General features: G+C 42.6%; 1 protein-coding gene across 4 annotated transcripts in view; it reads left to right on the forward strand.

Moving 5' to 3' along the window:
• The window catches only part of LOC147021255 (cytochrome P450 2D20-like), a 53100-nt gene that overhangs the window by 16369 nt on the left and 9549 nt on the right, over window positions 1-27182 (forward strand). For 3 of the 4 annotated variants that reach the window (XM_085891050.1, XM_085891051.1, XM_085891052.1), the window contains 6 exons: window positions 3569-3718; window positions 10452-10612; window positions 11259-11432; window positions 16948-17089; window positions 19510-19697; window positions 23286-23427. In XM_085891050.1, the coding sequence (XP_085747176.1) occupies window positions 3569-3718; window positions 10452-10612; window positions 11259-11432; window positions 16948-17089; window positions 19510-19697; window positions 23286-23427 (957 nt within the window). Of the gene's footprint in view, window positions 1-3568; window positions 3719-10451; window positions 10613-11258; window positions 11433-12740; window positions 15007-16947; window positions 17090-19509; window positions 19698-23285; window positions 23428-27182 lie in introns of those variants that run through there. The other variant, XM_085891053.1, reaches the window with a different exon arrangement.

Here is a 27182-nt window from a genome sequence, read left to right on the forward strand (position 1 = left end):
TTAAGGAAGAGGTTACCGCCGACATGTTGGCGATGTTTCAGGTTTCAGAAACATAGAGGGGCAAAGTTTTTCAGGTTTTCCAAGATGTCGCCTGTAGCATGTGACATGTGATGTCATAATTATCATTGAAAAATTCTACAGGAGGAGGTGCTCCAATGGTGAAAATCGTGTCCGTTGGACCAACAAATGCAGGGAATTTTGTTTTCATCCTGACCGGATCAGGCGTTGCACTCGTCGAATTATGATGTCATAATGAAGACACCAATGGCATCATCATTAAAAATATCTTATTCCACATGCGGAGCACTTGACAATGAGCCATGTTCCCATTTTTTCCATATTGAGGGGAAATTTTTTTTCAGTTTTTTTTTCCAAGATGGTGCCTGCACCGCATGACCGATGATGTCATAATTAAGACTAAAAAAAAAATCCATGGGGGAGGCACATGTATTTGGAAAATTTCATGTCAATTAGGCTATATAACAGTTGCTAAAAAAAATTTTTAAATGCAGACACGTATGCACATACGTACAGCACACGTACGCGACCGATTGCTTAACCCGGCTTTTCGCTTCGCGAGCGCAGGGTAACAAATGACTTCCATTGTACTGACAGCACGAAACCTGCGGATGTCAGTGATCTATCTGACCATCACCCAGTTTCTATATTCAAATCTATAATAGACTTCGATGCTGCATCATCAGCAGCAGAATTTGAAATCGTTTCTTTCATCATCTGAGCTGTTGACGGCTCGCTATAAAGCGGCGCGGACTCTGGCTTGACAAAAAAAAATAAAATCTTTTTCAGATGGAGAATTGGTGAAAGAAATCACCGGTACAACTGGAAACTTTGCTTGAAAATCATGGAGAACGTTTGAAATTTGCAGCTGAGCCATCAGACGATCGCTGCACAGTTGCAACATTTGTCGCAGAATCCCGAATCCCAACTGTGTGCTCATTTGAGGACCTGTGTGTCGTTTTTGCTGGCTTTTTACGAGTCATGTGAAATCCAAGACACTGCACAACTCTTTTTCTGGAATTTTTATTTATTTATTTTTTGTGTCCAAAGACGTGGAGATTCACGGAGAAATGCTGGCAATTTGTTGGCTGATAAAGACCGCACTTGCGCCATCGTCATTATTTACGCAGTCAAAGGTGTTGTGGAAAAGTTTGAATTGGATTTGAAGAAGTTAGCTTGAGTTAGCTCGAACGGTGCACCGACGTTGATTGGACGAAAATCTGGATTTGTCAGTCTGCTGGAACAGCATCTGACTGTTGACATCTCAAATGGCTGGGAAAAGATATGCCGGAAGGTTTGATGGACATGGTTGTCAAAAAATTTTGGTGGTTGTGCTCTGAACCATGGACAGTTTGTGGAGCTGTTGAAAGAAGCAGAGTGAGAATCAACTACTTTGCTAATGTGCGTTGGCGAAGTCGTGGAAAGGTCTTGCAACGATTTTCTGATTTGTTCACTCCAATCCAAGACTTTGTAGCCAAGAAATGAAAGATAGCAACTTTTACTCTGTGATTGAGGATGAAGTGTGGCTGAGGATGGGAGTTGCATTTTCTGACCGACATCAGCACCCACTCGAATGAACTGAACCTGAAACTTCAAGGAAAGGGCAAGCTGATTTGTCATTTAAAAAAAAAAAATATTTTATTTACTGTACACGGTCAAGGCTCGTGGAAGAGCAATGACAGAAGAAATCAGGACACAACATAACAAAGGGAACAGCAGGAGAAAAGGGGGAAAACACTAACAGCAGGGCAGTGGAAGAAAGTTGACTGAGAAGGACCAAAAGGAATACAGGTAACAATGAGGCGTAAGAGAGAATGCAGAGTGTGGACAAAATGGATACATCAGCAACATTTTTGGACGGTTGGGGAGTGATTTAACGGGTGTAGAAAAGATCATGGTTTAGGATGGGGGATGACTTGTGATGGTGGTGAACAGCTGTCTTGAAGACCTGGAGGGAAGAATGAGATTGAATTGAGTATGGTAGGTAGTTCCACAGGTGGGGGGGGGTGGGGGAAAGAGGAATAAATGAGTGGAGGAGAGCAGTGGTTCTAGATTTAGGCAGTTTCACAAGGAAAGGGTTGCTGGTGGACCGTGTGAACCCTGCAGATTCCTGTAGGGGACAAAACATGGTGAGGGCAGGGGGGTGCAAGTCCAGAAATAAGGTGGAAGAAGACAAACAGACCACCGACCTGTCGGTGGTGGCAAGGTGATCGACCCATGAACTCACCTTCATCACGAGAGATTCCAACGATCTTGAAAGCCTTGGTTTCCATGGTGTCAAGCTGAGCAAGATGTGAGGTGGGGGAGCCAGCCCAGAGTGGAGAGCAGTACTCCATCAAGCTATGGATGAAAGCCTTGTAGGTGGATAGGAGCTCAGGTGTGCCAAGAAAGGACTTTGAACAACAGTGGATGATAACTAGTCAGCATCTAGCTTTGGAGGCCAACTTTGAAATGTGGCTTACCCAAGAGAGATCATGGCTGAGAGTGAGACCCAAGAGTTTGAGTGATTCAACCTCTTTGGGAGGGTTTTTGAGAAGGCAGATGACAGGATTTGTGGCACAGTCCTTTCGGAGAAAGAGAAAGTGAGTGAGTGAGTGGGTGTGTTGGATTTCTCAGGATTGAAAGACATATATTCCAAGTGTTTGACCAGTTTGTGATTTGTCAAATATCTAAGGAGAGGGAACAGGCCGCTGCCTGTCTGTCAAAAGGATACGAGATGTAACGGCAGAGAGTGGAATCATCAGCAAAGAGATAAAGAGGATTTTCTGGAGAGTCAGTGAGATCATTGTTGCAGATTAGGAATAACATAGGGCCTCGAACATTGCCTTGGGGGTGCTCCAGCCTTGAAGGGGAGAGGAGAAGAAAGTGTTCCGTTGGCTACGAGAGTGGAGGAAGTCAGGAATCCAAGAGTGGAGTTGGATTCCTGAGCGTAGACACACACTTCTTGCGGGCTTTGTGGAATGATTAAAAAATTGGTAAACCGTATTGTTATTGGTATTGGTGAACCTTATCGATAGTATCCCCTTTTGTTTTTTTTCTCCAAACTGAAGCACTTTCATTGTTCATCAGTCACACTAACCTCCAAGCTGTTTAGCCTGGGTTTGAATCCCGACCCAGCTATAAACTGTAATCTCAGTGTTTCACATGAGAGTGATTCATCAGTGTGTGTGCCGTCCCTCGGATGGACGTTCAACTGGACACTACATCTGCCAGCACTTGTTAGTGGACGATAAATATCGCATGGTGTCCTTCGTGAAGAGCAAGCGAGCTATCGCCGACACCATGGCCAAGTTCCAAATTCGTGTCCCAACCAGCGGAGGACGTTGTATCAGCGGCAGGGCCATGAACTCAGCTAATGATGCTACCCCGCAGCTTAGTGCTGCATACAAACAAACAAGTGTTCATCAGTTATACAATAAAAAGTCTGTGTCACTCCTCAACCATCCTCATGGAACATCTCAGTTAATCAGTGTGTTTTGGAATACAATCATTGTTCTGTGTGCGTATTCAGCAAACTCTCAGTACAATTGATGTCATGCCATTCATACAGGAGTTATCTTTAATACCGGGGACCATCAGAGGATTCTGCGGCGCTTTTCACTGGCGACACTGAGGGACTACGGCATGGGAAAATTCACCATGGAGGAACGTATCTCCGAAGAGGTTTCCTGTTTGATAAAACGCATTACTGATATGGAAGGTAAGACGTCGTGTCATGTGCATGCAAAGTTTGGGACGGCTCAGTAGTTTAGTTTTGTAAATACAAGAAACTTAAATGCAGGAGGAGGCCATTTTACCCATCATGCCTGTGCTACACCGACACCGACACATTAATTGTGTAAGTCGATGGCAAAGGGTATCAAATGACACATAACCGATCAGGTAGTAAACATGTTTTTATTTATTAGCCCCCATTGGACTTGGACTTAGTCCGAAACAGGGGATTATGGATTTGGTCTCGATTTCCGTGTCCGTGCACGGGTTCATGCATCCACAACCAGATCTCGGACATGTATGGACCGGTTTTATTTGTACTTGGCAGAAAGACAACACATGATGGTGTACATATGCACATTATTTTGTTTCGCGATGCAAGATGGCCAAATGGCGGCCATTTTAGTTGTAAAAAAAAAAAACCTGATGTTGAACACCTCCTCAACCATTTTTCAGACAAGCATTTACCGATATTGTTCAAAGTTGGCACACAGGTAAGGAATGATAGCTTACATATACACCTCGTTTCTTTTCGAGATCAGATCTAAGATGGCCGACTGGCAAGCAATTAGTTACTTAAAAGTGTCCCCAACCATTTATCTGACATGCATGGTCCGATCTTGTTCAAACGTGGCACAGGCACAGTACATGACGGCATACACGTGGACCTCACTTTATTTTGTGATCTGATCAAAGATGGTCGACTGGTAGACTGGCGGCTATTTTAGTTGTGTATAAATATGGGATAGCCGTTTCACTCCGTGCAGCAAATTTACTAAAACAATGGAGGCTATGACATTTTATGTCTTTTTTTTTTTTTTACTTGTTTAATACGGAAATAACTAGAGAGTTGGTGTCAAAGCCACCCAATGCTCACCTGTTTATACATTTATTGTTTTTAACAGACTAGTGTAATAATATTTTTTTATAAAGCATTGCAGTGAAGTCTGATCCAAATAATTTTAAAGCAATATATGTATTTGTATATTATAATCAGTGAACTAGTACACATATTAAATGAATGACAAGCATCTAGTATAAGCAGGTGAGCATTGGGTGGCTTTGACACCATCTTAGGTTGAAATTAAAAAAAAAATTTTTAATCATTTGTTAATTTCAACTTCACTACACCAACAGTATACCCCACAGGAACCTCCATGCCAAATATCAGCATCCTAGTACACATATTAAATGAATGGCAAGCTTCTAAAAAATAACTTGCACCAACAACTTTAACGTTGATGTGCGACAAAAAACTTTAACGTTGATGTGCTACAAAAAAGTTAAGTTCAAAACAGGTCAAAAATTTAAAACAATTGAAATTATTTTTTTATTTCAACTTCACTGCACCAATGGTATACCCCAAAGGAACCTCCATGCCAAATATCAGCATCCTAGTACACATATTAAACGAATGACAAGCTTCTAAATAACTTGCACCAAAAACGTTAACGTTGATGTGCTACAAAAAAGTTAAGTTCAAAACAGGCCAAAAATTTAAAACATTGGAAATTATTTTTTTATTTCAACTTCACTACATCAATAATATACCCCAAAGGAACTTCCCTGCCAAATATCAGCATCATAGTACACATATTAAACGAATGACAAGCTTCTAAATAACTTGCACCAAAAACGTTAACGTTGATGTGCTACAAAAAAGTTAAGTTCAAAACAGGTCAAAAATTTAAAACATTGGAAATTATTTTTTTATTTCAACTTCACTGCACCAATGGTATACCCCAAAGGAACCTCCATGCCAAATATCAGCATCCTAGTACACATATTAAACGAATGACAAGCTTCTAAATAACTTGCACCAAAAACGTTAACGTTGATGTGCTACAAAAAAGTTAAGTTCAAAACAGGTCAAAAATTTAAAACATTGGAAATTATTTTTTTATTTCAACTTCACTACATCAATAATATACCCCAAAGGAACTTCCCTGCCAAATATCAGCATCATAGTACACATATTAAATGAATGGCAAGCTTCTAAATAACTTGCACCAAAAACGTTAACATTTTCACGCTCACGTCGGGGGTATCGCTATAGCTCTCTGTTCTTAGAACAGGCGAGCTAAAAAACTGGCTGGCCATATCTCAAAGCATGGCCATCTGCAAAGTACACACAAAAAAATAAATACACATTTATAAATGGTGGTTACACATCAGTAATAAAGTAGCTATTTAAGAGAGTTATGCTAATAGGAAGGTGTGGGAGAAAATAATTATATTAATGTACTCACAATTATAATTGTTGCTGGTGCTTTATAAATTTAATTTTTATGCTATAAGTCAAATTGGATGTCAGTGATGCTTCCCTTTTACCCAAGAGTCTTTTGACCAAAATGTTGATAAAAGGAATGTCTTGCTATGGAACAAAGTGACCTGGTTGATTGATAATGCTGCAACTTTTGCCATGATTACGTCATTCGCTTTTCACCTAGGAGACACGTATTTCATTTTGGAGTTCTTTGTCGAAGGGTTGAGGGTCGAATTATCAGCCCCCTCCACTCTCCCAAAAGCTTATAAATGCCAGAAAATGTAATCTTGTTTTAGTGCAAATCATTGAAGATGTTTACCATCTCGGTGGCTTGTACCCCTTGGTACCAAGTAAAAAATAAAATTATCTGATGTAATGTACTTTCCGTTGTGGACAGTGAATTAATTGTGGCTTTCATTTTGAGTAACAGGATTTACATCGAGTCAGTTAAAATGTAAACAACAAAATTCTATCACAAAGGTAACTAGTAATGTTAACGTGTGAAGACAACAGGTGCAGTATGCCATATATCATGGAAGAGCTACATGATAATGCTGTATCCCCAAGCTGACCCCAAGCACACAGCCAAAGCAACACTGGAATGTGTTTCTTTGGCTGTGTGCTTGGGGTCGTTGTCCTGTTGGAACGTAAATCTTCGCCACAGTCTGAGGTCTTTTGCACTCTGAAGCAGGTTCTCCTCAAACATTTGCTGGTATTTGGCTCCATTCATTGTTCCCTCTATCTTTACTAGTCAACCAGTCCCTGCCGCTGAAAAGCATCCCCATAGCATGATGCTGCCACCGCCATGCTTCACGGTCGGGATGTGAGCTGTACTCGGTTTGTGCAAGATGTAGCAATTTGCATTCAGGCCAAAGAGTTCAATTTTCGTCTCATCAGACCAGAGAATATTTTGCCTCATGATCTCAGAGTCTTTCACGTGCCTTTTTGCAAACTCCAAGCGTGCTGTCATGTGCCTTTTTCTCAGGAGTGGCTTCCATCTGGCCACTCTCCCACAACCTTAGATTTGTGAAGTGCTGCAGAGATTGTTGTCCTTCCAGCAGGTTCTCCCATCTCAGCCAAGGAACTCTGTAGTTCTGTCAGAGAGGTTATTGGATGCTTGTTCACCTCCCTAACCAAGGTCCTTACTGCCCAGTTGCTCAGTTTGGTCAGGCAGCGAGCTCTAGGAAGAGTCTGGGTAGTTCCATACTCTTTCCATTTTTTAATGATGGAGCTCACTGTGTTTTGGGAACTTTCAACACTCCAGAAATTGTTTTATACCCTTCCCCAGATCTATGCCTCCTCACTATTCTATCTCGGAGTTCCACAGAGAGTTGGTTGTACTTCATGATTGAGTTTCTGCTCTGACATGCACTGTCAACTGTGGGACCTTATATAGAAAGGTCTGTTTCTTTCTAAATCATGTCCAATCAATTGACTTGTACGTGCAGTCTGCAACCCACATTCAAACAGTAATTAATTAATTGACATATAGTCTTCACGGACTTCCTGACTGAGGATAGTTTCATGACTTCCTGAACGACTTCACAGATGGACCGTGCTTTTTGTTTTTTTATAAATACAGTCTAGATTGTGCAGGGTGTTCTTAAAAGACCTGGACAAATTTGATTGTTAATATATTTACTATCACAAATGATACAACGATACCCTTTCTTTCATATGATACAGAAACTCATTATGTTTTCTTTATTTTCAGGTCTGGTGGTTCAATGTAAAAGACCTGCAACTACAGACCAATCAGCCTTCTCCCAGTCATCAGCAAGGTTAGGGAATCCCTAATCAGAATCAGAATCCCTAATGAAATCAGAACAACTCTCCCTAGACATATCGCGAGCTTTCGATACGGTCTGGCACCCTGCCCTGCTCACCAAACTCTCTTCCTTTGGTATCCAAGGCCATCTCCACTCATGGCTTGCAGACCTCCTCTCCTGTCACAGCCAACATGTGGCCTTTAATGGAGTTTTCTCTTCCCCTCTTCCTGTCCAGGCTGGAGTTTCTCAAGGTAGCGTTCTGGGCCCTCCTCTTTTTCTGGTTTTCATCAATCATCTCTCTTGTCTCTCTGGAAAATCCTCTCTATCCCTTTGCTGATGACTCCACCCTCTGCCGTACCATCTGAAATCCCTCAGATCAGCAAGCAGCAGCCTCTTCACTCTCTGCAGATCTGGATAAAATCACAAGCTGCTCCAACACGTGCAACATGTCCTTCAACCCTGATAAATCTGACACTCTCACTATGTCTCTCCGAAAGGACCATCTGGAGCCCACCCCCCCCCCCCCATATACTTTCTCAACAATCCTTCTGAAGAAGTCCTTTCATTAAAGATTCCGGGACTCACTATCTGCCATGATCTTTCCTGGGAAAGCCATATTTCCAAGCTGGCCTCCAAAGCCAGTCACCGACTGGGAATCCTCCATCATGCAAATCCCTTCCTTGGCACACCGGAGCTCCGAACCACGTACAAAGCTTTCGTCCGCAGCCTGGTGGAGTACTTAGTGTTAGTGGTGAGAGGAGGGAACCGGTGTTGCTGGGCAACGCCAGGTACCTATACTCATCGGTAATAAAGAGTACAATAATCACCATATATTGGGAGCATCTGCGCACACCTCAAATGGACGTGCTTCTCGGCGTACAGCTTCCGCTTAACAAAATAAAAAAAGGAAATAACTCATCAGAACAATTCAGGAAAAGAATGTTACTAAAAATTTGGTTATCTCCCCTGACAAATAAGTTTGCTAATGTAACACAGAGCAAGTAATGCACTGACAGTTTCGGCAGGCAGCTTCCACTTTATCTTTACAAATAAAGGGAAGCAAATACTCACTGGCTGCAATTGGATCTATTAGTTTACCGATGCAATTTTTCTGGGACGGGAGGAGAAGTGTGGATGAGAACAGTGGGGGCAGGCACAGGGACATCAACAACAAGAACGGAAATGAAGAAGAGAGGAGAGAACACATCAACAGCAGGAATGAGGGCCAAAATAGAGGTTGACCTGGACAATCAAGGGATGTGGGGTAGAATGAGGGCTTGGGGAGGACACAGGGGGTGGACAATAAGAATACAGCCACAAACTCTCAGAGAGAAAACACTGTAAACTTGGAAAGAGGTGGGCTTGAAGAGGGTTAATGGGCATACAAAGATCATGGAGGTGATCTGAGAAGGTGGTGAGCAGCTGCCTTTAAGAACTGAAGGGAAGAATGAGATTGAAGAGAATGTGGAAGTTGGTACCGAAGGCCAGAAAAAAAATGGAGGAACAAATGGGTTGAGGTGAGCGGTGATTCTGGATTTTGCAGCACACTGGGCATCCTTCCTCTTACTCGACATGGAAGGCAAATCCGATTGAGAGTGAATTTATCACTCCATCACCCTCACAACAACTGTGTTCGTCATTAGGCAAGCCCGAAAATATCAACTTGCTGATTTGGATGTTGAATCGTCCTACCAGGCCCGTTTCTCAACATCATTATGGCGCCTTGTTAAATTTGACTCTGATGCATGGTCCCCCTCGATCTCCTTCAACTGAAATGGCATCATCACAGTCTCTGTTCATGATGAGGCAGAATGTCTCAACTCATTTCTTTTCAAATCCCTGGAACCCAACCAATCAAGCTCTGTTACCAAATTACGCCCTGGTACGCACTGGGCACGAGAAGGGATGAAAGAACTATCCAAAGCCAGCAGCAGAATGTGCATCCTTCATCGTTACAAGTTATTCTTTGAAAACAAATCATACATACTCACAGCCCAGAAGGCCTTAGGCCATAGGTTAATGGAGTAATGTTCTCCAAGAAGAGTTGGGGATCCAGTATCACTTCTGTGTCTCCTCATTGAATCTGTGGAATCTCAAGCTCTTCTAATGAGGCCAAATCAAAAGGCCTGTTGTTCTCTCTCGTCGCAGACCTCTATGTATTAAACCACCACTCCTATGACTCCCTCTGGTCCTTGAGCCCTCTGACCCTCTCCAGCAAATTCAGGATGCTTACTGCACACCTTAACTCTGTTGTTTCCTTTTTTTTCATCTGTTTGTGTAATAACCACTTTCCTGAGGTTGTAAAATAAAAAAAAATTAATAAAAGCCTATCAGTGGGATACAACATGTAAACCGTTCAGCCTGGCAAAGGTATGCGCTCTACCGAGTGCCATTCTAGTTTCTTGTTGGTTCATACCTTGCGTCAGCCTTTTTACCATTTGCAACCTCACTCTTCCATGAGCCTCAACCTTGTATTAACAAAAAACAGCAAAGATCTTGTTTTTTTTTTTTGGAAACTGGGCATTCTAGACTCAACAAAGCAGAAGTTTCCCACAATTTTCAAGCAAGGCAATTGTGTTGTCATAATCCTTTTAGTTTCTTGCCGATCACTCGTAAGAAGTCAGTAGGGACGATGTGTTCAGTAAGGTTTTCCTGCTTTTCTTTCTCCGTGATTTTTGTTGCAGGATCACCATTTGACCCAACATTTGTCCTCAGTTCTGCTGTGTCCAACGTCATTTGCGCAACAATATTCGGCAAGCGATTTGAGTACGATGATGCCGTCTTCCTTGACCTCCTGGAACGTATGAACTTCAATGTGCGAGAGCACGGAACTCCTGCTGCTGAGGTGTAACTCTCACGCCGCATACAACTTCATCATCATGTAGCATGCCCAATGCATAACATTTGTGCCGCTGAAGCAGTTACTCAGCAGCAATCCTATTCGGGTTGCCACTCTGACTCAGGAAGTCAGGGCTGGAATTTGGGAATTTCGCCTGATCTCCACGAAGGACACCGTGGAATGTTTAACGTTTACCAACTAATGCCAGCAGTTGGGAGTTCCAGTTTAACGGCCGGAACATCCGAGTGACGGCGCACGCGTTGATGAATCACGCTGTCCTCATACAATTTACATACCAAAAAGTATCCTTGGTGTTGAACCTCTGAGCACTTAACTCAGGGTGCAAGGAATTAATCTCTTATTTGATAAATTTGGCATGGTGATGGGATCTTAGGTTCAAGTCCCATTTACTGACATTTATTTATCCCTTCTACTGCCCTTGAATTAATGTAAAAAGGGCAATAATGTTTCCCATCATCTATATCCTTAACTTATTTATCCTAAAATCCCTCCATGACCCTTAGATCAACGTTGAAATGTATTTTTTCTTCTTCTTTTTGTGCCTGTATAACGTGATATTTATGATGTGAAGCATGAGACATAATTTGTGTCACCGAGTTGGTTTTAATGATTTATTGCCTTTTCTCTACAGCTTTACAATGCTTTTCCGATTTGCCGTTTTCTGTGTCAACCTTTCAAGAAAATATGTGACAACGTTAAAAGTGTCAGGAAGTATTTCTCTAAAGTTATTGATGAGCATCATTCTTCACTCGTGACCACTGATCCACAAGACTACGTTGACTCTTTCCTCATACAGCAGGCCAAGGTAAGTAGAGAGGTCTCTGTTTGCTTTTGCTGTGACATAGCAAGTACGCATTTTTATGCCATCACAGCCAACGGTAGTGCGTACATCCATTATCGGTGGTTTTAGTACCACGATAACTTAAGAACCACTGAAGGTATTTCAACCAAACTTTGCACAAACACGGATTGTACTATACTAATGAAGTGATTGGATTTTGGGTTCAAAAGGTCAAAGCTCTAAGATAATGTGACCTTTAATTGGAAAGCTTTGTTCATGCGATAACTTGTGAACCATTGTAGAGATTTCAAACAATCTTGGCACAAGTATAGAACATAATGCAAAGATGAACTGATTATATTTTGGGGGGAAACAGGTCAAAGGCTTAAGGTCATGTTCCCTTCTAAAAAATCATCTGGCTGACAATTTTCAGGGAACCTTTAGTCGAATCAAACAGTGGGTTGACATCTGGCACGGGCACAAGCATTTCATGTCAAATTATATTTTGTAGTCACTCTAGTCTCATCTCAAGGAGATGGGGATGGGCCAGGCATCTGCCTGGGAATGGCCAGATGGAGACCTTTGGAGTACCGGTTGATAGTGGATGCAGCGACGCGCTGTGCTGGTGCATGCTCCCATATCAGACCTGACCTTTGATCTCAAAAAAAAGTCACTCGCAGAATTGCTTTCCATTGATGTTGAATGTATAAAACAGGATGTATGCCAAAACTATTGGTTTAAACAGCTAAAACTATTGGTGTCGTTTTGACCTTTTGTACATCACACAGTCACAATGTGAAGATCAAAGTTTGAGTACCTTTTCAGGCATAAGAAGAGAAAATAAGCACAATTGATTAATCTTACACAATTTGACTGTAACCAAAAATGTGTGATCGTACATGTCCATACAAGACCCACTTATGATGAAACATAATCATAGTATTGCCTTAATGGTTAAGGTGGCTGGCTTAAGATCTTTAGGTCTTGAGTTGGAGACCCTGTTTACGTTGATTAACATCAGGTGGGTTGACTCAGCTCTGTCATCCTTCTGAGGTTGGTGAAATGAGTACCAGTGTATTGATAATAAGAGGGCACTACATCAGCAACACAGCTGCGCCCCCAGAAAATGATGCCACCAAGCAGTCACTGGCTGCATACGAACAAATAAATGAAAACTGGGTTTGTATCCTCTGTCCAAAAAAAAAAATAGGTCGCACCTGTGTCCGAAGGAAGCAATGCAGTTTCAAATTTTTTGAGCGGGTCGAGTTTTCAGGTCACATTGGTGGAGTTGCCAAGTCGAATAACTTTGGATTCAATTGTGTCCAGAAAGTATGTATAGCTGGAACCTCCCCAGATGTGAGAACAGTACTCCAAACAAGGACGAATCAATCCTTTATATAGTTGGAGCAACTGTTCAGAGGAGAAGAATCTTCGACATCTGAACAGGACTCCTAATTTCTTCGAGGCAGACTTAGCTATTTGCGTCATGTGTGGATTCCAGGATAAATTTGATGTCAGAGTAATACCTAGTAGGTTTATTGTATCACGTGGTGTAATTGTGGAGCTTTCAAAGGAGATTGGAGAATTGAGAGGAGTTTTAGACAGAGAGATATGAGAATAAATTGAGTTTTTGAAACATTAAATTTAACTTGTTGACATTTGCCCCACTGGGAGATCTTGTCCAAATCCGAATTTAAAGAGGTGGCTGTGATGAAACGAGATGTAGATCGAGTGAGGGAAGATGGGGCAGATGGGAAAGACATGGAGGAATGTAATATTGAGTCATCAGCGTACGAGTGCATTTGGTTATTTGTGGAAGAAAGAAGGTCGTTGATAAAAAGAAGGAAGAGTGTTGGAGACCAAACGGAACCCTGAACTACACGGATGTTTATAGGGAAGGGGGTTGAAGTTGAACCATCAACTTTGAGAAGACAGAGCGGTCGGAGAGAAAGCTCGATGTGAGAGAGAAGAGTGAAGGAGGAAAGCCGAAAGAGGGAACCTTGGATATCAAACCCCGATGCCAAACTCCGACAAAGGTTTTTGAGATATCAAGGTCTACAACAAAGGATTCCCCAAAGTCTCTGAAAGAAGAGGCCCAGACATTCATAATGTAAGAAAGGATATCACCTGTAGATCTTGCCTTGCGAAAGCCGTATTGGTGGTCAGACAGAAGACTGAGATTCAAGATGCTTGAGAAAATGGGAATTCAGAAGACATTCATGGACTTTGGAAATAGTGGAAGTCAGAGCAATAGGACGGTAGTTAGAAGGGTTTGAACGATCACCCTTCTTTAAAATAGGCTGTACTTAACATAACAAAAGAGAATCTTTAACGCATGATCACGGAGAGAAATACACAGAACACCATCAATGAACTTCTCTAACCAAGCACCCGAGCATGAGCTCTTTTATACCCAAAACAGGGACAAGTGGAGGAACAGGGGGTGAGATAAGAAATAGCTGTGGTCAGCCTTTGTTGAGAAAAAAAAGTAGCTTGTTCAAGGCTTCAAGTCAGATAAAGCTGGGTATCGTCGGGTTCTTCCAATGGGGGAAGGAAAAGGACTGCAACGAAGTTTAAGCAATGATAAAGTGCCAGGTGGTGCAGGGAGATAGTCAGGAGTCAAACGAAGGACAGCCAATGAGAAGGAAGCACAAACAATTCCTTGAGGTCCAAGAAAAATAAAACAGAGTACAAAGTTCAAACAACTGCATACATGAAAGGAGTGACTGATTCTCTTTACATGTTCCCAGCTCTGATAAGAATATACAGATAAGAATACTCACATTCCCAGTGGCATTCACTGGTGCCAAAGTGGTGCCAAAGGTTGCTCTTACACACACAGAGCCATGTACTTTATACTTTCTACGTTATACATTGAATCACAATGTAAAAAAAGTTATATTAATCATGTAGTAATTGATACACTTACGTTTCCGCTGGAACCCATGTGACGTTTCCAGGTCATTCCATAGTGTTGGTCAATTTAATATATAGCAAGTCATCATTACCATGAAAAGCAGATGTACTTTATGGAACACAAATGTAACAGGGTTTCTGGAGTCCAAATGCCTGTTCCACAAAGCAAGTAACCTCTGTAAAAGAGTTCTTGAGGATGCTAAGTAGCAATATGCAGTTTCTACGGACGACTCCATTGAGACTCAGCAACTTGGCTCGAGGGACTTTTGGCGTATTGCCAACAGTGTACTCAACCGCAATAAATCTTTGATACCTCCTCTGTTTCATGGACCTGATTTTGTTACTTCACCTCTGGATAAGGCAAACCTCATTTTTTTTTATCGCTTTGTTTCTAATTCTACCTTCAATGATCTATTGTCAGGTCAGATCAGATCTGTGACCTGCTGCAGGTACCATGTAAACCTGGACTAACCTGTTCCATGGTCGGGTTGTCGGCGACTAAACCGTCTCTCCCACCAGGTTTTCTGGTGAGGAGGGTGAATGGATATGGACGCCCAGCAGGATTCAAAACAAAACCTGTCAAAGGGCGGAGGAGCTCCTTGTGAGCCAACGACCATCCACATTTAGTGCCCAACTGTGTCTGCGGACGTCTTCCTGCAGTTGTGTTACTTCTTACAAGGAGGTTGGTGGCAGGATTTGCACTCCGGCCACCGGAGAACCCTTCATTCTGCAAAACATTCTCGAAGCAAAAAAAAAATCTGAAAACCCACTCCGTGGAAGTACCTGCTGTGCAGCTTCCTTTCGCAGGGCAGCTCACCGGATGACGGGATTAGGGCAAAGCCTTCGGGACCCCCAATCTTTGATGAAAAGAGGGAAACAGGATACCATTGAACAGAGTCGCAGGGCCAGGATGAATGTCCCGAGCTGAGCTGTTTAGGGAGCTAAGGCATAAAAATGTACATGCGCTAAGGGTGGACAAGGAGGCCTGTGTGCAAGGAATCTGTGAAGGGGTAGAGCATCACCTGTGGTCAGGTGATCCTCATCCTGCTTACAGGGGAATTCGTGCATTGCGTTCATCCAAGCCCATCCCTCGGTGTACTGCAGTTAGAGCAGAGGGTGGTAGGCTCTTGACAGAAGAGTCCGAAGTGAAGGCCTGTTGGGCCGGTTACTTTGAGTGCTTGTACCAGGCTGATTCACCAGCTGTCGAGTGACAGGGTGTTACAATCCCTGTTGCTGACCCTCCAATCAACTGTGGTCCACCTTCGTTTGTGGAAACACAGGCTGCGGTGAACTGGTTGAAATGGGGTAAAGCTCCAGGGATCTGTGGCATCCATGCTGAACTTCTCAAGGCTGGTGGAAATGCTGCACTTGTGTCATTGCATGCAGTTTTGTGCTCTGCCTGGAAAACAGGCATGATCCTGATTGACTGGAAGAGAGGCCTTGTTGTTCCTCTCTGGAAAGGGAAGGGTGATCGCCAAGAGTGCAGCAACTACCGAGGGGTGACGCTGCTCTCAGTGCCGGGCAAGGTCTTTGCTCGGATAATTCTTGATAGGGTTCCCACCATCTGCTTGGGTACCAGTGTCCAGAGCAGTCAGGCTTTACACCAAAGAAGTCAACGATTGACCGTATCCTTGCTCTTCACATCTTCACCAAACGCAGACGAGAGCTTTTGGTTGGGGCTGCTTGCAGCCTATGTTGATCTCTGTAAAGAGTTCGATTCAGTGAATCGGGATGTCCTCTGGAGGATTCTTGGTCTTCGTGGGGTGCCACCAAAACTGATCGATCTGATGTCTGAACTCTACTCTGGTACTGAGAGTGCTGTGAAGTGTGGTTGTACCATCTCTGACTTATTTCCAGTTGTTGCTGGAATTCGTCAGGGGTGTGTACTGGCACCCACACTTTTCAGCACTTGTATGGACTGGATTCTGGGGAGGATGTCAAAGATCAAGTTGTGGCGCATCATTTGGGAATGTCAAGATCTCTGACCGTGATTTCGCAGATGATGCAGTCATCTTTGCGGAGACTTTAGAAATCCTTTTGGGGGCCCTCGAGGTGCTGAATGAGGAGTCTGAGCCACTGGGATTACGGGTTTCCTGGGTCAAAACTGAGTCACTCCTGCATGAGCTTTGACTTGCGGAATGTCAAAATAAAGTCACAGGCTTTCCCAGCTCTCAATTTGCTCACTTGCACTTCTTTGTATTTTTCTGTCTCTCACCAGTGAATTAATCCCCCTTGTGTTTGTTCACCTCGGTAGAGAATGAACCATGTTGGATTCACCATCGCATATCATTGCACAGATGTACTGACTGTTGGTACATAACTCCAGAAACATGGAGAATACACATGGATGCAGAAATATGGGAGATTGTTTGGGCATTTGTAGTAAGCTAATCCCACCAAGTTCAACAGTGATCTCTGATCAACCTGAGAGCCCTGCAGCCTTACCCCTGCTCTCTTCTGTTGATGTCTTCACATTGATAGATACATTCTATATCATAAACTTCGTAATCAGTTCGCTTTTCTTTTCCTCGCCTCCTCTCAAGGCAATACAGTGAAAACATGCCTTTTATCTGTATTTCCATGAAAGATTCAATCCCACAGCAAATTGATTTCTGCTTTGCAGGAAGCCTCAAATCCGGACAGTCCCTTCACTGACTTTGAACTGAATACGTGCATCTCAAACTTGTTCTCAGCCGGTAGTGAAACTACAGCGACCACATTGCGCTGGGGATTGTTTCTCATGATGAAATTCACCGATGTCCAAGGTCAGAAAATGTTGCAAGATTTCTCAACTGCGTTTTCCATAAATGTACCTTACACATAGTAACGTTTCGGTAAGCTCTAGAATGTAATCATCTGCTTTGACAGCACTATTAAGTACTACAATAAATAATGATAAAGGGGCTTAAATATCGTTTTATTGTCCTAACATGGCTGAGGTTATCCATAGGTAGACAGTCAGAAAAAAAAACGTTTATTTATTTATTTTGGAATTTGAAAAATGATCAACCTTCTTCTGGATCTGGACATGACAATTTCCAAAGTGGTTCTTCAAGCATGAGTCACATTTGCTATACGGCGAGAATACGGTGGCAGTACCCTCCCCCCCCCCCCCCCGAATTGACAGAAACGTGCGGCGGCCACAGAGTTTATGAGGTGGCCACAAGGTGGCCCTATGCCGTATGGCTATATTTTACAGGCCGTAGGGGTCTCCATGGAATTAAAGCGCGGAGTTATACCTTTTTTCATTTCTAGATTGGCCGTAACAATTCTACAAACCGTAGCCATGACGTAGATGTGTTCCACGTCGACCGTACGTAGGGCGTACGGTGGGCTTGCATTATTCGTGCGTTTTCCGTAGGCTCTTATCAATGAAAAATGAATTTTGCCAACCACCAAAAAATTACGGTGGCCGCACTATTTCCACGTTCGCCTTAGGGTCCCCTTGAGGCTACCTTGCGTCTGCCTTGAAAATTCTATGGCCGCCGCAGGGACGCCCTAAGGTCACCGTGCGACATCAAATCAAAGACCGTACCGCACCCCCACGTTTTCGGTCTCCACAATTACTAAATACCCCGTGCGGCTCCCCGAAAAATAAAAACATATGTGACTGCTACATTGTGTGACCGTGGAAATACTGCGGCCATCCTATAATTGCTCGTGGCCGTCGATTTTTTTTAGACCCTACGACGGCCGAGCCAAATGTGACTGAAGCATCACAATTGAGAGATAGGACCAAAAACGATATGGAGTACGATATCTCAAAAAGGTATGGACGAATTTGGCCGAAACTTGGGGGACAGGTTGGGTGTATGACAAGGACAAATGTTTTATATTTTGTCGAAGATCCAGATTAAGATTCGGATCCGAGAATTTTGAAAGTAATTCTTCACCGTCGAGAGATGGTGCAAAAATTGTATATAGCATGATATTTCAAAAAGTTGTGGACAGATTTTTTTTTTTCTTTTTAACTTTGCGTATAAGTTGGTTAGGTTACAAGTACAAGCCAATTAGATTTTGGTTTGGTCCGGACGCAGATTTGTTCTATCAGTGGGATACAGAAGATAAACTCTTCAGCCTGGCGAAGGTATGCACCGCACACAGTGCCGTTCTAGTTGATAATGGAACATGGTCTGATGTGAGTAAATCAGTCACTTATTGTAAATTGATACATGCATGATGTGCACAATCAGTTACCTATTGTCCAAGGAATTTGGGATTGGCTCAGGCATTCAAGAAGGAAAACCAACAACACCGTATGTGTTATATTTTTTTTTCCTGGTACAAAAGAGGAAGGCACCAGATTGACCCGAGTGGAAGGAGTTTGTTGCTTTAAAAGCCCAAGTTTCCCAACAGACTGGAAGGATGAATCTAAATAAATGGCTGAAATAACTGCAAAAAAGATCAATTTGTATTTTCGACATTCCTTCAAAACTCTTTATCAAGCGCATCTCTCACATCAACGGATGTTTCCTGCAATTTGTTTCTGTGCATTCCGCCTTGTGCAGGAATCGCAAACGACTTGAAGGCCACTTTGCACTTCCAATTTAAAATGTTATTCAAGTGAAACATGAAACTTATTGAACTGCGAATTAGTCGATCTGATCACCAAAATTATAATTCACTTTACATCCCTGGAACCAGTTATTTGGAGAGAAGCAGAAAGGTCATTTCTGTTAATAAGAAATGGGTTACGGTCTTGAGATGCCAGCCTCCATGGGTAAAGCAGGACCAGTGTGCATTTAACACTGGAAGGGTGGGGAGGAGGATTCTGACAACAACTCAACAACACAGGATGATACTCTGAGAAAAATTTACAAAAGAGCAAATATAGTAAAATTGCCTTGACACATGCATGGGTTATGAGGAGGAGGGCTAGTAACTGATGAGGTGGAAGTTGAGCAGAAATCACTGAATTCAGAACCAGTTTGGAATGGAACCTGGAGATTTGGGTACTTGAGCTTTATCAGCAATCAAAGCTTTCAGATACTTTGCCTTGTCTTCATTTGTATCATCTGGGTTAAATGTAAAGTCAGGTTATGGAAGAGAGTATTCTTTTAGTCTTTATTATCTCAGCTACATTTAAAAAAAATCTGTTGTTTGTTTTACAAAAGCTTCAATATAAGAGAGTTTGATGGAAATAAAATGACATCTTTGTGTATGCGATGCATCCCTGGTTATGTAGAGTGTGTGCAACGAGAGATTGATGATACCCTGGGCAGAGATCGTCCGCCAGCGCTATCCGATCGCCATCTTCTGCCCTACACTGTCGCGGTCATCAACGAAATTCAACGATTTGGGAACATCGTACCGATGAACTTGCCCCATGCCACATCCACAGATGTCCTTTTCCGTGGTTTCTTCCTGCCAAAGGTATTTCAGAGATGAAGAGCAAGGAGGGAGATACGTGAGGGAAGAAAAGGTAGATGTGAGAGAGAGAGAGAGAGAGAGAGAGAGAGGGGGGGAAGAAAAGAAAGAGGCAAAACTTGGAGAAAAGGAAAGGGAGATTATGTAGCACACCACATGCAGATCAAATTACACTATCTTACATCTTTAACAAATAGATGGCCCCTTGTAGTGCATGAGCCAAATCTGAATATGGGACTCGGAAAATAATTTGTCGTCGTCGTCACCCCCCCCCCCACCCCAACCCCCCTTCCCCCTCTCCCACACCAGATGACAAGGAGACAAATTGTAGGAGAAGGGTGGGGCCACCCATGTACCCTAATGACAGTCAAATGATTTTTTTTTAGAGTAGTTGCTTCTTCTTGGTGTTTTGTACCCCACTTTTGATTTTGTGATCCTAACATCTTTTAAAAAAATTATTATTTTTCTTTTATATATGGTTCAGGCTCGTGGAAGAGCTGGGACACAGACTTTAGACTGAGATGGACAAGCAAGGGATGCAGGTAACGATGAACAGTAGAGGAGAATGCAAGGGGTGAACAAGATGGCTATATAAACAAAATTTTCGTATGGTGGATGTGGTATAACGGGTGGAGAAATGATCATGGTTTTTGGATGGGGGGATGACTTCAGATGGTGGTGAACAGCTGTCTTGAAGACCTGGCAGAAAGAATGCCATTGAAGAGTGTGGAAGGTGGTTCCACAGGTGGGGGGAAAAAAGAGGAATAAATGATTCTGGATTTAGGCAGTTTCACTCGGAGGGGGTTTCTGGTGGATTGTGTGCATCCTCCAGATACCTGGCGGCGACAAAGCACACAGAGGGCAGAGGGTACAAGAGCAGAAATGAGGCAGAAGAAAACAGAGAGACCACCGACCTGTTGGCGATGGTGACATGACAGGCCCATCTCGCTTTATCGCAACAGATTCCAATAATCTTGAAGGCCTTGGTTTCCACAGCATCAAGCCGAGTAAGATGTGAGGCAGGGGAGCCAGCCCAGAGAGGAGAGCAGTTCTCCATCAAGCTGCAGATGAAAGCGTTGCAGGTGGATAGGAGCTCAGGTGTGCCAACGAAGGACTTTGCATGATGGAGGATGTCCAGTCGGCGTCTCGCTTTGGAGGCAAACTTTGAAAAGTGGCTTTCCCAAATGAGATCATGGCTGAGAGTGAGACCCAAGAGTTTGAGTGACCGAACCTCTCTCTTCAAGAGGGTTGTGGAGGAAGTATATTAGAAGGGTTTGTGGTATGGTCTGTTTGGAGAGACACAGTGAGTGTGTAGGATTTCTCAGGATTAAAAACCAGTTTGTGATTTTGTCACGGCAGAGAGTGGAGTCATCAGCAGAGAGATAGAAAGGATTTTCCAGAGTCAGTGAGACTTCTTTTTTTTTTTTGCAGACCCAATCACGTGGGTAACAGAGGATCAGGAGTGTGTTGATGTTTCATTAAAACGCACTCGAGATTGCAATCGAGAACGAGCTGGGAAAGCATTCGCCTGTTTGAATGTCGGGTTTCCTTGTGGAATGCAGGATTTAGACAGGGAAGTGTGTGCGTGCGTGCGTGCGTGTTTGATTCCAACTATAACCTCTCTGTTTGGTATTTCTCAACTTGAGCATTGCCCCACAATATGTGCTCTTCACCTAAAAAAAAAATGTTTAGCTCGGTATCCAGTTTGCTAGTTGATTAGTGGAGGATTAAAAAAAAAAGTCCACGGTGTCTTTCACGAAGAGTAGGTACTCGGACCACAAACTTTTAGTCGAGCAGGAGAGAAAGTTTCCCACCCATGCACCCCCTCGGGGATTTAATTGCACGAGGTAGTTTTTTTTTAACTACCAAGGGTGTCCATTGACAGATTTTACATGTTCCCAAGAAAAAAAAAAGTGGCTTGACCGGTCCATTCCGTGGCCATCTTGTATTTTTGCACGAGCAACAGCTAATATTTCAAAAATCATGACTTCTTAGCCAGATGTCATATAAACTTAAATGATACCACTTTTCCAGTTAATTCTGGTCTGGTATGTCGTTGAGAAACATTAATGTAGCATTTCGAATCAAAATTGAGACGAACCTTCAAAATTTTCTGATTTTATTTTTTTTTTTTTTAAGTACAGTACCGTATCATCTTGCATCACTTACGTCATCTATGTCAAAATACTATCAATATTGCTTAATACAATGATTACTTATTTTAAAAAAAATTACATGGTCAAGGAAAAATGAAGATGAAAAGGAATAAATGGTCGAAACATGGGTCCGTATTGCTTCACAAAAGAAAACTGCACCAGTGCCTTTTAGGGTGAGGGTAAAGTTGAGCTTCTAAAGAAGCTTGAAAAGAACTCCAGATTCCAGAAGGTCTTTGCAGACCTGGGATCAAGTTGGGATGCAGAGGCAAGCTTACTGATTGATCTGGAGGCCTTTACCTGCATGATGAATGGATATGCTCGAGTCACTGATATTGATGAGATCAGGGCTTTGGTGTTAAAGCAGATGGTGGTCGAGGATGAGATATTGATCGTCAAGTCAAAGGTAGACCTAGCATGCCTCCCACCATGTAGAAAGCCTCTATATCCCCATATTCAAAGAGTGAACTATCGTGTGGCCAAAAGGAAGCAGTCCCATGTCCCAATCTTTGATGTTCCACCAGCCACCAGTCATGGGTGTGTTGAAGGAGATGATGGTCATCTCGAGCCTCTCTGGTCAGATGGGCCGGTCTTGCCTCCCAGTCTTGTGGACATTCTGTCCAGAGGCGATGAAGAAGAGGATGAGGAGGAAGATGAAGAGGATTCAGTGATTGACCTTGAGGAATTGTTAACCTATCTTGACTGTGAAAATGACAGTGATGATGATGATGATGATGATGATGATGATGATGATGATGATGATGATGATGATGAAAGTTCTAGTTGATATCAGTGAAACGAATAGTTCGTAATAATTTGATATTTCAGAGAATTTATTAATTTTCATCTTCATTTTTCTTGACCTTGCAAAATTTTTCGAATAAGTAATCATGATCAGCAAGATTGACATTATTTTGACATGGGTAGTGACACAAGTGATGTTATTCAACACAGTACTTGAAAAATCATAAAATGGAGTGAAAACTTCAATGTTTTTCTCAATTTGATTTTGGAAATGGCCTCGAAATGCTAATATAATGTTTCTAATCGATTTAACATTCCGGTATTAAGTGGAAAAGTGGTATAATTTATGTTTCCACGACATCTGGTTAAAAAGTTATGATTTTTGAAATACTGGACTGGATTGGCTGTTGGTCTTGCCAAAATCCAAGATGGCCACCAAATGGGCCTTTCGAGCCACGTTTTTGGGGGGGAAATGTCATATCTATTCATGGACACCCTTGGCAGTTTAAAAAAAAAATCAACCTCCTGCCATTAAATCCCAGACGGGGTGCGTGGGAACCTTTCTGTCCTGCCCAATTATTTCCTTGGCAGACCCACAGGAAGGTGGGAATATTTGGGCCAACAAAAATGTCCTCATAGTGTCTTGTGGAGCATAAAAGAAGTGAACAATAAATTTACTGAGGCTCTCACTTGGCAGGGAACCTTCATCATACCCCTCCTGTCGTCAGTATTACGAGACAAGACACAGTGGGAGAAGCCCTATGAATTTTATCCAAAACACTTCCTCGACAACAATGGCTGCCTCCGAAAACGTGATGCTTTCCTGCCTTTCTCTCTCGGTAAGAATGATTTCTATTCTATTTCCAGGACAATTATTGATATTCAGCACAGCTGTTGGTGGAGCATGTTAGTGCGTGTCATTTCATGATTGATATGCAAGTGCGAGTTTACACTCTTAATCTTATGTATTCCTTTACAAACAAGAAATAAAAACGTTTTTTTGTCAAAATGTAAAAGTGTGTGTGTGTGTGTGTGTGTGTGTGTGTGTGTGTGTGTGTGTGTGTGTGTGTGTGTGTGTGTGTGTGTGTGTGTGTGTGTGTGTGTGTGTGTGTGTGTGTGTGTGTGTGTGTGTGTGTGTGTGTGTGTGTGTGTGTGTGTGTGTGTGTTTTAACTGTTTAATACATTGACTGGTTAAATTCGTACATGGAAGCAATTAACATTTACTATCGTTGCAAAAGGGTGGAGGGATGGACATGCAACAACCATTATTCAAAGAAAGATGTCAGGATGGTATTACATGATAATCTCTTGTGACCATCCCGACCTTGTTAACCTCCGCCATCTTTGAAGATGGATGGAGGTTACTGTTTTCACCCCTTTCTATTTGTTTGTTTGTTTGTTTGTGAACAGTATTACGGAAAAAACTCCTTGACGGATTTCGACGAAACTTGGTGGGGGGGTTAGGCATGATTCAAGGATCATGCCATTAAATTTTGGACTTGGTCCCCCCCCCAAAAAAAAAAATTTAGAGAAATTTTTTTTTTTTGCATTTCTACATGTTTTAAGTGATTTCCAACCCCCCCCCCCAAATTTTTTTTTTTACCTCCCCCCCCAAAAAATAGAGAATTTTTTTTTGCATTTCTACATGTTTTAAGTGATTTCCAACCCCCCCCCCAAAAATTTTTTTTCCCCCCCCAAAAAAAATAGAATTTTTTTTTTTGCATTTCCACATGTTTTAAGTGATTTCCAACCCCCCCCCAAAGAAAATTGTTACCCCCCCCCAAAAAAATTGTTAGAGAAAAAAATTGTTTTTTTTTGCATTTCCACATATTTTAAGTGATTTCCAACCCCCCCCCAAAGAAAATTGTTACCCCCCCAAAAAAAATTGTTAGAGAAAAAAATTGTTTTTTTTGCATTTCCACATATTTTAAGTGATTTCCAACCCCCCCCCCCCAAAAAAAAAAATTGAGAAAAAAAATGTTTTTGGCACTTTTACATGTTTTAAGTGATTTCCAACCCTCCCAAAAAAAATTGTTACCCCCCCCCAAAAAAAGGAATTTTTTTTTTGCATTTTAACATGTTTTAAGTGATTTCCAACCCCCCCAAAAAAAAATTAGAGAAAAAAATTTTTGCAACTTTTTTTTCAACAAAATTTCGAATTTTTGGGGCATTTTTACATATTTTAAGTGATTTCCAACCTCCCCCCCCCCACGCCCCCCAAAAAAAAAATGAAGAAAAGAACTATAACTCTGTCAGCACTGTTGGCATCATATTTAATGAAGAAGATATAAGGTTCACTTGAGTGACCCAGCAGTATTGGCGGCGGAGGTTTTGCACTCTCCCAAGTGCTCCCCCTCTAGTTTATATTATTTTTGGCAAATCATTCCTTTTACTTTTTTATTTTTTTGGAAATTTACCTTTTGAGAAAATGTACATACTTATACATTCTGAGAAATTTGTACACTTTTACATTTCGAGATAAAACATGTTTTTTACTTTTTTCCATGCTTTTTAAATATATATATATATATATATATATATATATATATATATATATTTTTTTTTTTACATGCTGAAGAGTTTTATTTTGATTGCACAACAAAACCGCTTGTCGATTTATGTGTGAATACACTTTGCATTGAATAGTGTTGCTATTGTATCATAGGCAGCAATAATAGCATACATGCTATTATTGCTGCCCATTATATAATCGCTTTGTATTATTGACAGATTCGGACCAATGTACCTCTTTAAATGTTGACTGTTTCGGTAGACCACCAGTGTAAAAAAAAAAGGAGCATTTATTTAAAAGGAGCATTGAAGTGAAGACGAGAGAAGAACCTTCAGAGTTTAGGCTTTATTCCATTTGATTGAAGCCGCTTCTACGGGCACACCAGGAAATACAAACGCAGCATGGAGTACAAGCAGTAAGGTACACACGCGCAACTAATCACCGCAAAATAAATCAGTATTATATATCAATCAGTATTCTCACCATTCAACGAGCACCAAGTGAGCCGGCGACATACAACGACAATTCCCCAGGGACAAACCCCGCGGCCGAGCCGAACCTCAGCTTTATCTCTTCTGTGCTCGAGCCGGGCATCATGTGGTCACATGTCACGACCTTCCATTCACCACATTCTCCCCGTCTTTAAAATGTAACTAGAGGCCCAGCTAACGGACCAGGATTACTTCAGCGCTACAGGAGTATACATTTCAAGCAATGCGAACTATCTAATCTACAGAAGCATACATGCCAAGCACTGAGGATTATTTTGAGTTGTAGGAGCATGGTAATGAGCATCGATATATTATGTAATGAGCATATAGGAGCATGAGCATCGAGGATGCCGATAATCCCCTTTACAGATTGAGTCGGCGAGGGGGTATTATTCGTCGACCTCTCCGGGAGTAGATGGCGGTTTCACTTGAGGGAGGCTTCCGATCCTTTTGGTGAGCCTCGACTCGAGCCGGAGATGTCTCCCCGATCGCCCCCGGGTGGAACGCGGCAGCTCCGCCGTCACCCTTCTCGGGTGGAGTCCCTGGGGGAGAAACACCTGGGGAGGGAATGTCAGAGGGAGGAGTGCCAGATGGTGGTGTACCGGCGGGGGGAGTACCTGAGGGAGCCAAATGACGAACCGACACAGTGGTCTCCCTGCCATCCGGGAGCCTGACATGAGCATACTCTGGATTAGTATCGATGAGCTCGACCCCTTCCACCATGGGTTCATACTTGCTTTGTCGTACCGGGCGTTTTATGAACACTGTTCCGGGATGGGTTAGCCAGTCGGGCACCGATTGGCCATCAACATAACGCCGCTGGTGAGTAAACATTCGGTCGTGAGGAGTTGCATTGGTGGACGTGCAGAGCAGAGAGCGTATGGAATTCAGAGCGTCGAGAAGGGTAACCTCCCACCGCTCGGGCCCCAGTCCTCTTGATTTCAACGCCAGAGTTACGGCTTTCCAAATAACTCCATTATATCGTTCCACCTGACCATTACCCTGTGGGTTGTAACCCGTCGTTCGACTAGTTGCTATGCCGTGCTCTAATAGGAATTGTTTTAGCCCGGCCGACATGAAACACAGCCCTCTGTCTGAATGTATGTACGAAGGTTTCCCAAACATAGCGAAGAGGTCAGACAGACATTTCACGACAGTGCCCGAGGTCATATCCGAGCACGGAAACGCGAAAGGGAACCTTGAATACTCATCAACAACAGTGAATATGTATCTGTTGTCTGTCTCGGTCGGCAGGGGCCCTTTGAAGTCAATATTTAGTCTCTCGAAGGGAGAAGTGGCCTTGATCAGTCTGCCAGAAGCCGCACCATAGAATCTGGGTTTTAGTTCAGCACATACAGGGCATGAAGCATTCATTTGTTTAATATCTTCAATAGAATAGGGCAGGTTCTGTCTGCGTACGAAATGTGCCATTCTGGTTACCCCCGGGTGGCAAAGAGACACATGGAGGTCTTGCAAAGCCCAACTGATTACCGCCGAGCAGTAGACCCGTGAGAAGGTGTCTGCAGCAGGGTTTTCCCTCCCGGGCCGGTAAACAATGTCATAACTGTAGCAGGCTAGGTCTATCCGCCAT

The sequence above is a fragment of the Eptatretus burgeri genome, chromosome 8 (genome assembly GCF_056783735.1).
Source record: "Eptatretus burgeri isolate ZD-2024b chromosome 8, Ebu_testis_v1, whole genome shotgun sequence".
Taxonomy (NCBI): Eukaryota; Metazoa; Chordata; class Myxini; order Myxiniformes; family Myxinidae; genus Eptatretus; species Eptatretus burgeri.